Source organism: Garra rufa, chromosome 7 (assembly GCF_049309525.1).
Source record: "Garra rufa chromosome 7, GarRuf1.0, whole genome shotgun sequence".
In the NCBI taxonomy this organism is placed as follows: Eukaryota; Metazoa; Chordata; class Actinopteri; order Cypriniformes; family Cyprinidae; genus Garra; species Garra rufa.
Genome location: NC_133367.1, coordinates 7,780,386 through 7,796,898, shown reverse-complemented (window position 1 = coordinate 7,796,898; position 16,513 = coordinate 7,780,386). Strand labels below are relative to the sequence as shown.

At 41.5% G+C, this 16,513-nt stretch overlaps 1 protein-coding gene across 1 annotated transcript in view; it reads left to right on the top strand.

Annotated features, from left to right (window-relative positions):
• LOC141337896 (NACHT, LRR and PYD domains-containing protein 3-like) overlaps positions 1–16,513 on the top strand; it is a 74,772-nt gene that overhangs the window by 55,079 nt on the left and 3,180 nt on the right. The window contains exons 16-20 of the mRNA XM_073843473.1: positions 1,289–1,462; positions 1,979–2,073; positions 3,767–3,845; positions 4,312–4,485; positions 4,664–4,825. Of these exons, the coding sequence (XP_073699574.1) occupies positions 1,289–1,462; positions 1,979–2,073; positions 3,767–3,845; positions 4,312–4,485; positions 4,664–4,825 (684 nt within the window). The remainder of the gene's footprint in view (positions 1–1,288; positions 1,463–1,978; positions 2,074–3,766; positions 3,846–4,311; positions 4,486–4,663; positions 4,826–16,513) is intronic.

The window sequence follows — 16,513 nt, the reverse complement described above, 5'->3', positions numbered from 1 at the left end:
GGAGGAAACTGAATCTTGGGTGATTGGGATATGGGAAGAATATCTTGTGGTGTTAGTTATATTTGGTGTAATTTGAAGAATTATATGGATGGGTTTGTGTTCTTTTTGTTGAATAAGTAAAATAGTCTTGTGTTAAAGAATTTAAAGATGTTTTGTGGTAATGGCCCTGCAGTGTCTTGTGTTAATGTCCCTCCAGGTGGTGCGATCTGGAGGTAATGAGCCTGTCCTAGGATATATAAGCCAGTCTAGAGTAAACCTGGGGAAAAAAAGGATGGTGGGCATTCGGCTGAAAGTATTTTAAATCTATGTTGCTGCTTGTAGAATTTTTTATTTTTTTTTTTGCACTGAGTCGTGTTTTTTTTCTTCTTCTCTTTTGTGGTACAGCTGTGAGAATGTACCTCTCCTGCCTTTCCACTGGCATTTAATACAACACTTTTTGAATGGTATCCATGAGTCCTGAGCCTATCTACCACCTCCCCTTGACTTCAACAGGGCACACTACGACACAGAAATATACTAACCTTTTGTGAAGTTAATGATGGTGCAACATTTCTCTTTTGTCCTTTTACCGCCACTTCCTCTCAACAGGAGAAAATATATCTCCCTTGCCATTGGTCAGTTTTTCGTGGGCAAGTTCACTGCTGTAAATTTAAAGAAGTTTACTGTAAACTGATTTACAGTAGTAGAGAATTACAGTAGTGATCATATATTTTTCCACAATCCTTTTTTTACAGTAAAATACTGTATATACGTTTTACTGTATCTTACTGTAGAAATTACAGTAAAATACTGTTCATATTACAAAAATCGGTTACCGTGTAGTTTATAAATAAGTTAACATGAGCAACGATTAAGTCAAGCTGAACAGATGTTAACTAATGCATTAACTAACGTTTTGTAATACAGCCTTTTGAAAAGTGTTACTGGGTTGGCTTTTATTTGTGTCCAATCAAAAACAAATCGTTTTATTTCAGTTTTACCTCAGTGTTTCATGCGTGCTGTTTTATGTCACGTCTGTCACTGAAACATACGACACTGACACACACATTTCTAACTTAAACATTATTTGAGGAGATTTACCTTGCTATCTATAAAAAGACATTGTAGAAAAGATATTATGCTGCTCTCTGACTAACGTTAAATTTGTCAACTTTGGCTTACTGACATTATTAGCCCACCAGATAATGTTATCATCGATAACATTATTGACTCCATTTTATTTGCCTTTAAAATGATGTGACTTATTTTATTTCATTATTTTCTGCTCTCCCTCTTTCTGTCAATGTAGGTTAAATGACTGTAAAATGACAGATGAAGGTTGTTCTGCTGTGACTTCAGCTCTGAAATCAAACCCATCACACCTGAGAGAACTGAACCTGAGCGTGAATAAACTAGGAGACTCTGGAGTGAAAAACCTCAGTGATCTACTGATGAACCCACAATTCAAGCTTGAGAAACTAGAGTTAGTATCATTATACTGTACAGCAGTTTGGGACCACTGGACTCTTGACATCTTTGCTGTGAAACAAAACAGAAATAAAAACAAAAAACAGTCTAATAAATGACAAGAAATGTTTCTGATAATTAGATTTTTTAGACTAATGGTATATTTTTCTAAATCTTTTATTAAGGGAAATGTGTATTATTAAGCATATTTGTATAGTTAGAAATTGTAAACTACACTCCAAAATATATTACACATTATTTGATTTGATACATTTTATGATTTTTGTGAAATAGACATTTAATTTAGTTAATTGTACTGTTGTTTCTATATTGATTCTATGTATTGATTGATTATTGACTGAGGATGGGTCCAGACTTGGATTGGAACTAGTGTCCTCAAATACTCAATACTGTCTTGGTTTGTTTCATATCATTAAGATTTCATGATTTTTCTGGTTTATTAGTGACTGTATAGCATTTGCTGATGATCATCATAGATCTGAGTCATTGTTCTTTCTCTTTCTGTCTTCAGTCTGATTTATTGCAGTATTACAGAGAAACAGTGTCTCATCCTGACTTCAGCTCTGAAATCAAACCCATCACACCTGAGAGAACTGAACCTGAGCTGGAATCAAATCACAAACACAGGAGTGAATGACTTATGTGACGTACTGAAGGATTCACACTGTAAACTGGAGAGATTGAGGTCAGTAACATTCACATACAAGAATCAAAATGATGAAAATCACTTCAACAGTTTAAACCAAAACACTTTAGACTCATATCTCATGACTATCTCATGATGAGTGCGTTCATCGGTTCACATTATATTTGTGTAAAGACAGCTTACTGAAATGCTATTTTAAACTTCTTCTTCGTCTTCTTCTTCTGAGACTCAAATGTCTGATTGCTGCTCCTCGAGCTTTAACTCTACAAACTCCAAACTCAGTCCAGATCTTCAGACTGATCTGACTCCAGCTGCTATTCTAACTGATCCGAATTACGCTTTTTCTAAAAATGACGATTAAAAACTGGGAATAATCCCATAGACTTACATTGAGGGAATGTTCAAATGATCAACACTATTCAAACTCACACTGACAAAACTCCCACAATCCCTTGAGACTCAATCAAACTGCCCTTCTATGTAGACTCTTTGGAGACTCATTCAAACTCATGCTAGTAACTTGATAATCGTGTTAGCAACATGCTAGTGACATGCTAATCAAGCTAGCAACTTACTAGTGACATGCTAGTCATACTAGAAACATGCTAATAACTAATTGTTAATCATGTTAACAAAATGTTAGTGACATGCTAATCATGTTAACAACATGCTAGTATCATGCTATTCATAGCAACAACATGTTAGTAACTCGCCACTCATGTTAACAACATGCTAATGACATGCTAGTCATGCTAGAAACATGCTAATAACTAATTGCTAATCATGTTAACAAAATGTTAGTAACACGTTAATCATGTTAACAACATGCTAGTAACATGTTAATCACGTAGCAACATGCTAGTGACAGGCTAGTCATGTTAGAAACATGCTAATAACTAATTGTTAATCATGTTAACAAAATATTAGTGACATGCTAATCATGTTAACATTATAGTAAAATGCTAATCATATTAGCATCATGCTAGTGACAGCCTATTCATGCTAGAAACATGCTAATATCTAATTGCTAATCATGTTAACAAAATGTTAGTGACATGCTAATCATGTTAACAACATGCTAGTGACATGTTAATCAGGCTAACAATATGCTAATCATGCTAGTAACATGCAAGTGACACATTAGTTGGGCTAGAAACATGCTAGTAACTTGCTAGTCATGTTAAAACAACTAAAAAGCATATTAGCAGCTTGCTTTTAAACTTTTTAAACTTCTTAAACTTCTCAAACTTTCTGGACCAGACTTTCTCAGCACATCTTAAAGTTTGTCTTGATGATCTTGTGGATCTAGTTGTGTATTTCTGATGTTATTCAGCGCTGAATGTCGATGTGCTATCGGCGCTGACCACAGTCTTGTTGTTTGTCAGTTAATGATCAGTTAACATGCTTTGGTTTGATTGGTTCAGGAAAAATAACTGAAATTCCTAATCTGCTGAAATAAACAAGTTGATCTTTTTTCCTCTGTTTTATTTGCTTATGATAAATTATGTGACTTATTTTATTTTCTTATTTTCTGCTCTCCATCTTTCTGCCAATGTAGGTTAAGAAACTGTGAAATGACAGATGAAGGTTGTTCTGCTGTGACTTCAGCTCTGAAATCAAACCCATCACACCTGAGAGAACTGGACCTGAGAGGCAATAAACTAGGAGACTCTGGAGTGAAAAACCTCAGTGATCTACTGATGAACCCACAATTCAAGCTGGAGAAACTAGAGTTAGTATCATTATACTGTACAGCAGTTACAGTCAGATTAAAGTTCACTGTTTAGATTAGGACCACTGGACTCTTGACATCTTTGCTGTGAAACAATTTTTTATCAAGGGAATTTTTTTTTTTTTTTTTTTCATTTAGATAGTTAAAAATTGTGAACTACACTCTGAAATAGGTTAAACAAATGATTTGATTTGATTGATTTGATGATTTTCATCTATTATAAATGTGAAAACATTCCATTTAATTTAGTTATTTGTACTGTCGTTTCTATATTGATTCTATGTATTGATTCATTATTTGTTGACTGAGGATGGGTCCAGACTTGGATTGTAACTAGTGTCCTCAAATACTCCTGTCTTGGTTTGTTTCATATCATTAAGATTTTTCTGGTTTATTAGTGACTGTATAGCATTTGCTGTTGATCATCATAGATCTGAGTCATTGTTCTTTCTCTTTCTGTCTTCAGTCTGTGTGAATGCAGTATTACAGAGAAACAGTGTCTCATCCTGACTTCAGCTCTGAAATCAAACCCATCACACCTGAGAGAACTGAACCTGAGCGGGAATCAAATAACAAACACAGGAGTGAATGACTTATGTGACGTACTGAAGGATTCACACTGTAAACTGGAGAGATTGAGGTCAGTAACATTCACATACAAGAATCAAAATGATGAAAATCACTTCAACAGTTTAAACCTAAACACTTTATACTCAATATCTCATGATGAGTAGGTTCACATTATATTTGTGGAAATTCTTCTCCTTAATGATTTGTTTGTAAGATGATCTTCTCTTCCTCTGTTTGACTCTTTATAGTCTTCGTAACTGTGGCATTACAGATGTTTCTTCTTTAACTCAGTCTTTGACAAACACAAAAGCACTGCAGTTTCTAAAAGAGCTTGATCTGAGAGATAATAAGATTGGAGACTCAGAGCAGCGGCTCATTGATGTGCTACGAGACTCAAACTGTAAACTGAGGTGAGTAAACTTCACTTTGTGATCTTAAAGAGATCTTCAATTACCTCTGATATGTGGACAAATATTAACTTTCAAATATTTGTGAAAGGAGATGATCAAATGATCATCGAGCTTTATTTCAAAGGGTTTGTGTCAGAATGAAATGTAAAGTTGATCAAAATGTTGAACACAAAGGAGGAAAGAGAACAAAAGCAGACTGTCAGAGCTTTATCCAACAACAGCTGCTTTATTAATGCCATCAGTAATAGTGAATCATTCCAGTTTGAAATAGATTTGGTCAGATTGGAGGAAAACGCTGGTAAAATCAGTGCAGATTCCAGCTTCAGCTCACAGCCGTCCAGCATCACATGATCAATGTCTCTGTCTCTTGTGTGTTTTTACTTTGACAAGCAACACGTCACATTACTTTACACTTACTTTACTTCCAGTTATTTACTGAGACCAATACAAATGTTGAAACTAGAGGGAAAACAGCTTTAACTAGTGGAGCATTGAACTGAAAGGGTTTTGTTTTGAGGCAAAATCACATTAGTATTTGTTCTTGTGGTTTATTATATTTGGCGTTCACTCATTAGTGTGTGTTTCTCTTTATAGTGTCTCAACAGGAGTCACACAAACAGACAAACATATGAATGGAAATCATGTTCAAATGGATTTAAAACATAAATATTGTTTTAGAAATATCTATGCAAGATCATGTAAATCTAACCTTTAAAGAAACTGTAATTGAAATAGTAACTGATTTGCGAATTTGTTTCAGTGAACACTGATTTTTCTTTCTCTCTATTTTGTTTCAACTTACAGTGTAGATGAAGATATATGATAACTGCTGTCTATCCTAGTTTTTGGATCCTGATGAAAGGAGCAGTGAACATCAGGTGAGGATCCACAGAAGAGCTTCACTACTGTGTCTATGAGGAGAAAGAAATGTGTGATAAATGTGTGAATGTGATCCATACAGGTGAAGAGACTCAGACTTTACAATCAAATAATGCAGCATGTGTGTTAGAAACATGTGATACTGAATGATTCATGTTGATTTAGTATTCAAGCAAATGATGCTTTTGTTTTATTGAAAGCTGAAACAGGAGGAAGACGCTCAGATGAGTCTGTCTGGCTCTTCAGTTTAATAATATTTGTATTAAACTCATCCATAATGATTCAAATGTTTAAATGTGATTGTCAAGTTCAGCACTTAAATGTGTCAAAGATATAAAACAAGTCTACAATGTGAAATTAAAACATTTACATGATCTCTCTTACATGTAATACACATTGTTCTTCTATTTAATTGTATATTAAGTTAGCTATGTGTCTGTCTGTTGCTGATGTACAGATGCACAATCACAAATCCTCTCATTACAACAAACAAAGCAGAAACACAATGGAAATAAAAGATGCTGAGCTAACAATTACACTTCATTAAATGAAGCTTCACTACTCTAAAGCTGTCCTCTTGGGAAATGTAGCAAGCTAAGCTACAGCAATGTAGCAAACGTAGTTTACTGTGCAGATTTGTAAAATTTCATTTTCATATTGAACCAACGTCATTCCAAGTCAATGCTCTCTCAGTGATCAATATAACTGTCAGTCAAGCAGATTTACAGGCATAAAAGTTCAGTTTTATTGTTTACTCAACAAATCTTCCAAACCAATTTGTCAAAAAAAAAAAAAAAAAAAAAAAACAGTATAATGTTCAGGGCCATATTTCCCTCATATTGTGACCAGCAAACGAAATTTTATCTGTCGACCGGAAACCCTCTATTGGTAGGTTGGGGGTTCTTTCTTGAAAATCAATTTTTGAAAACAATGTAACCTGTTTCTGAATATCAAACGAATAAAACAGGAAAAACTCAAAACTTGTAAATTAAATAATTGTATAGGTCATATGGAATTTAAAGGGGTCCTATTATGTTTGTTCACTTTTTGAATTGTAGCCAGTGTGTGGCGTGTATGTTTGGACAGGGACGAAACCCAGCGTCTGGTGATGTCTATGCATTCCAGACTTCAGGCTGTAATTGACTGCAAAGGATTTGCAAACAAGTATTAAAAAGTGAAAGATTGATTTATGATTATTATTCTGTCCCATTACTTTTGGTCTCTTAACTGGGAGGCACATATGCAAACTGTTGTAATTCCTACACCGTTCACATGATTTGGATGTAAATACCCTCAAATTAAAGCTGTCAGTCTGCATCTTGTTTGTTTCATTTAAAATCCATTGTAGTGGTGTATAGAGACAAAAATGTTAGAATTGTGTCCATGTCCCAATATTTATGGACCTGACTGAATATGATGAAATCCTTGTGGGAATTTCAGTAGTAGATATTACATGATACATTAATGTAATGGACAACAGCCTTCAACCAAAGTAGCTCCTATTAGGTCCAAATTATTAAACAACATTTGAAGCCTTTGTACATTGTAGATGTTTAAAATAAATCATTCTTTTACAAATATTCAAATTAATATTTAACATTCATTGCATTAGGCCTACACATGGTTACAAAACCCACTAAAAGTCTAATCGTTTTATGTTCTTACACAAAATACACATAAAATATACTTTAAGTAAGAGAAACATAAGCATGTTTTCTGTAAATATAATAAAACATCACTAAAAGTAAGCTTGTGTTTAGCATATTTCTTAGAAGTATAACTAAGCATATATTTATATGTATTATTATTAAGTACTTCTAGTCTACTTTTTAGAAATATATTAAAATGCAATTCAATATATTTTTAATGCACTTTAAATAAGCGTGTTGGGAATACAGATGTACCATAAACATACTTCAATTTCAAGGATATTTTTAATACATTTAATATGTGGGTTCCTGGGTAATAGGCCAATAAATAGTTAAAAAGATAACCCAAATGCTCTAAATAAGTTGTTTATTACTATATAAAAAAAGATTGATGCTGTATAATATTAAATTAAATGTCTAATAGTTATTACCATTGAAGATGAGGCAGAGCTCAGAGAGTAAAGGGAAAGGACGCTCTATCAAAACATCTCAAATAAAGTCTGAAATTATTAGTGTGTTGGCTTCACTCTTAATTGTATATTTGTAACCGCTGGAAACTTTGTATTAAAGTGGTCATGTGAGGTTGCTAAAAAGATCATTATTTAGTGGATTTGGTGTAATGCACTGCATTTAGGCAGTTTGACGTTAAAAAACACATTATTTTCCACACACCTTACATTATTGTTTCTCTTCTCTGCCCTGCCTTTCTGAAACGCATCTATTTCTACAAAAGCTCATCGTACTGAAAAGCACAGAGTGCTCTGATTGGCCAGCTATCCAGTGTGTTGTAAATGGCTGAATACCTTAACCATGTAAAGGTAATGTTACACCCCTTACTAAATCTAGAATATCAGCTTCCATTGTGTCCAGAAACACTACAGCGAGAATAATAAAGTTACACTTTTTTCTTTGTGTGTACATTTGGGTGCTGTTATGCAAATCTGTGGGGGCGTGTTTGCATGAGGCATTTTAGGAAAGTGTGGATTTGTTACAGAATACAAGAATCTCTTTCTGATGGGCAACAGAAAAATAGAGGAAGCTATTGGCCACTGAATTGACATGATGGTATAAGGGCTTCAGACATTCATCACACCAGAGATGTCCCCATAACATTACATCATCGCAGCATCGAAGTGAAGCTATGAAAGGGAGCTCAGTATTTATAAAAAGATAGATGAGAAATCCCCGGATCTCCTACAGCTTCAGCACAGATCCTGAACTGCTCATTGATGGACGCTTTTCAATCCCAGGAGCCCACAGGAGATCAATACGCCATCATCAAACGTGAGTATTAGAAACCAAAACACGGTTCCTCTGGTTAAAAACAGCATTTGTTGAGCTACTGTATACTAAGTAAATGAACAGTTTAGTAGATTTGTGATTTTGCTTTAGAAAACATGTTTTATTATGTATATCCAACAAGTTATTCAAACTGGATTTACGTTCACCTTTTACATCTTAAATATGATTAATAAATGTCTATTTAACAACTGACAGGAAAAGTTGTAAGAGAATTGCAGATGAGCAAATCCCGACATGAAACACATCTGAGTGAGTGATGAATGTGAGCTATTATGTGGATTTGACTGTTGTCAACACTGCTTTAGATGAATGTAAGTCATGGTAATAAACAAATCTACATAGAGATACTAAACATAAGCTATCTATTTGATTTGTCCATTAGTATTGTTGATCGATTGAGGAGCATTTGTGTTGGATAAAAAGTCAGTTAACAGCCCTAAGAACAGCCTCAACATGTAAATGCAGTATAAATCACAGAGGTGGCTGAATCTGGTGTAGATGCTACAGAGACCTACCGAAGGAGGAGCAGATCTGACCAAATGTAAGTTACTTTAATACTAATTCACATTTCAAGCATGTATGTTATTCTGCTATCTGTAGTCATTTGTTATTATTATTTTTATATTAATTTGCACATGCATTTCTGTTTAGTTTTTTAGATTAAGATTTTTTATATATATATATTTCAATTCAACATTTATCTGCTCCCTCATCAAAATATAAAAAAATCCATGATTAAAAAACAAATAATAAAATGTTAAGAACAAAAACTAAAGAATAAATAAATAAATGTACATTTATGTACCCAACTAAAAACATGATTTCCATTATTCCTGTCATTTGAGTTTGTTTTGTTGTTCATTGGTTTATAGTTTTGTGTTTTATATTAAACACAGTTCAACACAGACTTATGAAATGCTGTTAGGACATTTGTGTTGTGTAGATATCATAATAGTGACTGCATAGTTTAAGTCTGACCGTAAGAATGAAATAAACTTTACCAGCCAATTTACAGGAGATCAGCGTAATAGGTGAGGTGAAAACAGGGGCTATTATCATGAAATAGAGGATTTTCAGCAGCTCAGATAATATTGATGAGCCTCAGACTATCACTGTAAATCCTAACAAGTTCAGCTTACTGAAAGTTTTAAAACCGATGGCCTTTTTTAGCAAAGTAAACTTAAATGTAAAACTATAAGTTAATTTAATAATCTGTTTAAAGTAAAGAAAGCAAACTCTTCCCGAGTATATTAAGCAGTAAATATCAAGTTAGTTTAATGCCATTTCTAGTTAACATACTCCAGGAGATTTACTAATCTTACTTAAGATTTAACATTAAGATTGCTTTATTAATTCCATTTAGCTAAGTTTTTTTGTTGTAAGTGTTCTGCAAACATCTTAAAACTAGACCTTTAAAACATCTGTGTTCTTATAATACCCTTATAATACTGTCAATATATATAAACTACTGTTCAAAAGACTTGTAATAGTCTTTAAAGAAGTCTCTTATGCTCATCAAGGCTGCATTTATTTAATGAAAAATACAGAAAAAAACAGTAATATTGCTAAATGTTTTTATTATTAGAATGATCAATGCTGGAAACTGTTGTGCTGGCAAATATTGTTTACGAGACTGTGATACTTTTTTTTTTGTTTCGATTAATTAAAAGTTAAAAATAACAGCCTTTCTTCAGAATATGTTTTTCTATCACTTTTTATGAATTCAACATATCCTTGGTGAATAAAAGTATTAAAGTACTTTTTTTTTTTTTTTTTGGTTTCTTCGATTAATTCTTCAAAATGTAAATATTAAAAAAAAAATAATAATAATTACTGACCCCAAAAGTTAAAAGTTAAATGATAGTACATCTGTGTTTTCTAGATACACTATTAGTGGAGGAAAAACTAATGAAAAAAATTATTTCACTTTTTCTTAAAAGTGTTAGTCTCTTTTTCTCTTTCAAAGGTGTGTACATGTAAAAAAAAGAAAAAACTCCTGTCCCTCATGAAAAGGAGTGTGTAGGAGCCCAATGTAATTTTAACCACTAGAGGGCGGTTTGGAATGGGAGGAGCTGGTTTGGTCATGTGACATTTAAACCCTCATTGTGTGTGAAGGAAGGTGAATAGGTGACGGGATCACATGGTTCTTACCGTATAGTAAGATTCATTGAGTCCCGAATTCATGTGTCTTTTATAGTAAACCGCATTTCATTCATTAAAAGAGCAAAGCAAAAGACGGGTTCTGAATGGACAATGATTTTATTTCCAACGTATGAGTAAAGAACGTCTCGGGTTACTATTGTAACCTTAGTTCCCTGAGGGAACGAGACGCCGCGTCTAGAAACGCTATGGGGAACGCCATTGGCGGGCCGCACTCTGAATCATGTCTTGCAACCAATGAACGACGGGGGTGACGTCACAGGCGCGGTGACGTCATCGACCAGGAAGTATAAAGCACGTGCGTTTGACGCCCGCGGCAGCTCTAGCATGAAGCGAGCGCCGCAGGGGGCGGGAATTATGGTCCGAGACGCGGCGTCTCGTTCCCTCAGGGAACTAAGGTTACAATAGTAACCCGAGACGTTCCCTTCCGGGAACTCGAGCCGCGTCTAGAAACGCTATGGGGAACGAGACTACCTACGTCCCCATAATTTCCGAACCCTGCGCAGTGTCTGTGCCAGCAGGTGGAAAGGTAGAGGGCATTTGTCTAGCATTCCGCGGACAAGAGGCCCTGTAGTCCTCGGCCCTTAGGCACACGAGGAATGGGGTACTACCTCTGTCTGGTCTCCAGCCAGAGCGAGAGGTACTCTGCGGCCCTCAGGCACACGCAGAGTCTTAGTCCTTTGTCTGGGAGTTAGCCAGAACAAGAAGGACCGAATGACCACTGTCTAGCACATGGCGGACAGATGGTGTGGGAAGTCCTCGGTCCGCAGACCCACGAGGACAGTGCACTCGACCCCAAGAGTGCTCCTCGGCCCGCAGGCATACGAGGAATGGTAGTCTTCCTCTGTCTGGTCGCCAGCCAGAGCGAGAGGTACTCCACGGCCCTCAGGCACACGCAGAGTCTTAGTCCTTTGTCTGGGAGTTAGCCAGAACAAGAGGGACCGAATGACCACTGTCTAGCACTCGGCGGACAGATGGTGTGAGTGTAGTCCCCGGTCCGTAGACCCACGAGGACTGTGAGCTTGACCTCCAGGCTCCTCGGCCCTCGGGCGCACGAGGAGTGGGTGATCCTTTGCCAGGGGGAGCAGCCAGAGCAAGAGGGATCCAAGGCTCGGCCTGTGCTACGCCAGGACGCGAGAGATAAGGCCATTGTCGGCATTCCGCGGACAAGAGGGCACTGCAATCCCCGGCCCTCGGGCTCACGGGGAAGGCAGTAGGGGCCTCAGCCTGGTAGCCAGCCAGTGCGTGAGGCACTCCTCGGCCTTTTTCTAAGGCAGACGAGGAGTCTTAGTCCTTGGTCAGGTAGTTTCCGGAACCAGAGGGACCGCATTACACTCGGTCTGATAGCATACTGCGTCAGAACACGAGGACAAGTGAGCCATTGTCTAGCATTCCGCGGACAAGAGGGCTGTAGAGTTCTCGGCCCGCAGGCACACGAGAATAGAGACCTCCGCCTGGTTCGCCAGCCAGTGCAGGAGGCACCCCTCGGCCCTCGGGCACACGAGGGGTCTTAGTCCTTTGTCTGGGGGTTCAGCCATGACAAGAGGGACTGAAAGCTCGGTCTGTTAGTAGTGTCAGAACGCGAGAGTAAGAGCCTTTGTCTAGATTTCCACGGACAACAGGCTAAGTATTTCTTAGTTTTGCAGATCTCATAGTTTGGCGAAACTCACTTCTCTTCTTTCCGCAGAAAGATGCGCCTTGAGAAGTCTTCTCCTGGCTAGGGAGGTGGCTGACTCTCTAGGCCTAGCGCACTAGGCCGAGAGCACAGCAGAGCCTGGAGCGGCTCTGAGGTCAAGCTCATAGAACCTAACGAAAGTTAGGGGCGAGGACCAACCCGCAGCTTTGCAGATGTCTTCTATGGGGACACCTGCAGTCAGAGCTCTCGAGGCACTCATGCCCCGAGTAGAATGAGCCTTGAGTCCCAAAGGCGAGGGAAGATCAGAGGACTCGTAAGCAGTAGTTATGGCATCGATGATCCATCTACTAATAGTGGGCTTTGAAGCCGGGCTCCCTCTCTTAGGGGGGCCGTAACAGACGAACAGTTGCTCTGTTTTACGCCACGTGGCAGCTCTGTGGACGTATGCGTCTAAGGCTCTGACTGGGCACATGCAATTCAACTTCCTGTGACCTGGCTCCACGTATGGAGGAGGATAGAACGCCTGTAGCGTTATAGGCTGCGGTGCTAGGGAGGGGACCTTCGGGACGTACCCGACCCTGGGATATAAGAAGGCTTTGGCCATCCCTGGGGCAAACTCTAAGTGGGACGGGGCCACTGACAAGGCCTGCAGGTCGCCTACTCTCTTGAGGGAGGTAAGTGCTAACAGAAGCGCTGTCTTTATTGTAAGTATGCGATCCGTAGACTCCTCTATCGGCTCAAAAGGGGGCTCACTTAGAGCCTCTAGCACCACAGCGAGGTCCCACACGGGAACCCTGGGTGTCACTCGAGGCCTCAGCCTGAGCGCACCGCGGAGGAACCGTATGACCAAGGGCTCTCTGCCCACTGAGAGACCACCTAGAGGGGCGTGGTAGGCACTTATAGCCGCCACGTAAACCTTCAAGGTGGAGTGAGCTAGCCCTGCGGAAAGGCGAGACTGTAGGAACTCCAGAACTGTACCGACCGGGCAGTTGACTGGGTCTAAGTGGCGCTCGCGGCACCATCTCGCAAACAAGTTCCACTTGAGGCCATACAGTTTCCTCGTAGAGGGAGCTCTGGATTGGAGAAGGGTCTCAACCACCTCAGTAGGGAGACCCGCTCCTATGAGTTGCGCCCCCTCAGGGGCCACACCCATAACCTCAACTTCTCCGGGTGGGGGTGGCAAACTGCGCCCCCGACCTGGGACAGGAGGTCCCTCCTGACGGGAATCTCCCATGGAGAGCCGTCGAGGAGAGATACCAGGTCCGAGAACCATACTCGTGCCGGCCAGCGCGGGGCTACTAGTAGCAGCCGCACTTGAAACCGACGGACCCGTTCCAGAACTCCCGGGAGCAGAGCGATCGGGGGAAAGGCGTACAGACGCAGCCTCGGCCACGTCTGTGCCATGGCATCCAGCCCCAGTGGAGCTGGAGGCACTAGAGAGTACCAGAGGGGACAGTGCGATGTCTCTTGAGTCGCAAACAGGTCCACCTGTGCCTGGCCAAACACTCTCCATATCTGCTCCACCACCTCTGGGTGGAGCATCCATTCCCCGGGCCTCGGCCCCTGTTTCGACAGGACGTCTGCTCCCACATTCAGATGTCCAGGAATGTGGACTGCTCTCAGGGAGAGGAGTTTTCCTTGAGACCACAGGAGGATCCGATACGCCAGCTTGAATAAGGGGCGTGAGCGGATCCCTCCTTGATGGTTTATGTAATAAACTACCGCTGTGCTGTCTGTGCGAACAAGGACATGACGGTTTCTTAGGTCTGGTAGAAAACTCCTGAGGGCCTGGAACACCGCCAGCATCTCTAGACAATTTATGTGCCATGAATGATGGTGCGGGCTCCACAGGCCTTGGGCTGAGCGGCCACTCATGACCGCTCCCCATCCGGTAAGGGACGCGTCTGTCGCTAGTGTGACACGGCGGCATGGCATCCCTAAGACCGGTCCCTGAGAGAGAAACCAGGGTTTCTTCCACATGGCCAGGGCACGTAGGCAACGCCGCGTGACACTGATCTTGCGGAGTGGGTTTCCCCTCGGGGAGAACCCCCTGGTTTTGAGCCACCACTGTAGTGGTCTCATATGCAGCAGTCCAAAAAGGTATTACGTTGGAGGCGGCTGCCATAAGACCTAACAGTACTTGGAACTGTTTGACAGTGAGTGACTGGCCTAGCTTGACCGCATTTACTGCAGTAAGTATGGACTCTATCCGAGCAGGTGACAACCGTGCCCGCATCGTGGATGAATCCCATACCACGCCCAGATAAGTAGTCCTCTGTAGTGGAGAGAGGACGCTTTTCTTGGCGTTGAGTCTCAACCCTAACTTCTGCATGTGAGCGAGAACAACACCTCGATGCTGAACCGCTAACTGCTCCGAGCTGGCTAGGATCAGCCAGTCGTCTATGTAATTGAGTATGCGGATGCCCTGGAGTCGCAGTGGAGCCAGCGCAGCATCCACACACTTCGTAAAAGTTCTGGGTGAGAGAGCTAGGCCGAACGGAAGAACCCTGTATTGGTACGCTTCGCCCCTGAAAGCGAACCTGAGGAACTTCCTGTGTTGAAGAAGGATGGAGACGTGGAAATAAGCGTCTTTTAGATCTATCGTGACGAACCAGTCCTTGGACCTGATTTGATACACGACCTGTCTGACAGTAAGCATCTTGAACTTCAGTTTTTTGACTGAGCGGTTTAGAAGCCTGAGATCTAAAATGGGCCGAAGCCCCCCATCCTTCTTCGGAACAATGAAGTAACGGCTGTAGAGCCCGGATTCCCTGTCTTGAGGAGGGACCACCTCGATGGCCTCCTTCCTCAGAAGAGTATCTACCTCTTGTTCCATTACCAGACCCTGCTCGGGGCTTACTAATGTTGGAAATACCCCGCTGAAAGGTGGCGGCTTGGTGCCGAACTGGATAGCATAACCTTTCTCTACAGTACGCAGGACCCACTTTGAAACATTTGGCAGTAGTTTCCACGCTGCCAGAAAGTTTACTAAGGGTACCAGCCTCTCGAGACTGGTGTCTGGATTTCTTCGAGGAACTAACTCGGAGACCTGTAACAGCGAGCTGGCAGGAAACTCCTGAGCTAGCTCCTCGGTTTTCTGAGGGCCTCGAGGGGGTTTGAAAACCGCACTCGAGGGTGCGGTGCAAACCCGCTCGTGAGGGGCTGCCCCCAACGGCCCTGAGCCACAACCGTCAGGGCCGCTTAGCCGCGGACTTCCTCGACTGAAGGACGACCCTCAGGTCGGGCCTTCTGTCGGGCGCCCGCGACTTAGAGCGTCGCCCTCCCCGCCCTCTAGGCTGGGCCGGAGGGGTACGGGTGGCGACGCTCCGTTTCTGTGCCTCTCTATACGAGGAGCTCGTACACGGTTGGGGCTGCTCCCGTCCAGCAGCCCCAGAGGAGTAAACCCGGCGAGGAAGGAAGGACCTGAACGCCGCAGCCTGTCGACGAGCCTCCTGGTGCCTGGCGACAACTGTGTCAACCGAGGCACCGAAGAGGCCGGATGGCTGCAGGGGGGCGTCCAGGAGCGTGACCCTGTCCTTTTCTTTAACTTCGGACAGGGACAGCCAGAGATGCCTCTCCGCTGCCACCAGGGCTGCCATAGACCGGCTCACTGCGCGGGCGGTCTCCTTGGTGGCGCGGAGAGCGAGATCTGCAGTACGTTGCATCTCTGACACATTCACTTCCTCACCGTCACTCAACTCTTTCAGCAGGTCGGCTTGATAGGCTTGTAGCACTGCCATGGTGTGAAGGCAAGCGCCAGCCTGACCTGCTGCCGTGTACGCCTTGCCCATTAAGCCTGATGTAACTTTTAGGGGCTTAGTGGGCAAGGGTGGAGCCTTTAGGGCTGATGCCGAACCGGGGGACAGATAGCCCGCAAGCGTCTGCTCTACCCGTGGCATCGCCCTATATCCGCACTCCTCCGCGCCCGCAATGTTTCCATAGTTCTCAGCGGGGTTGAAAAGGCGGAAGGAGTACGGCTTCTCCCACGATCTAGAAAGCTCTTTGTGTAGATCGGGGAAGAAGGGAAGGCTCCGCTTAGGAGGTGCTGATTGTGTCCGCAGG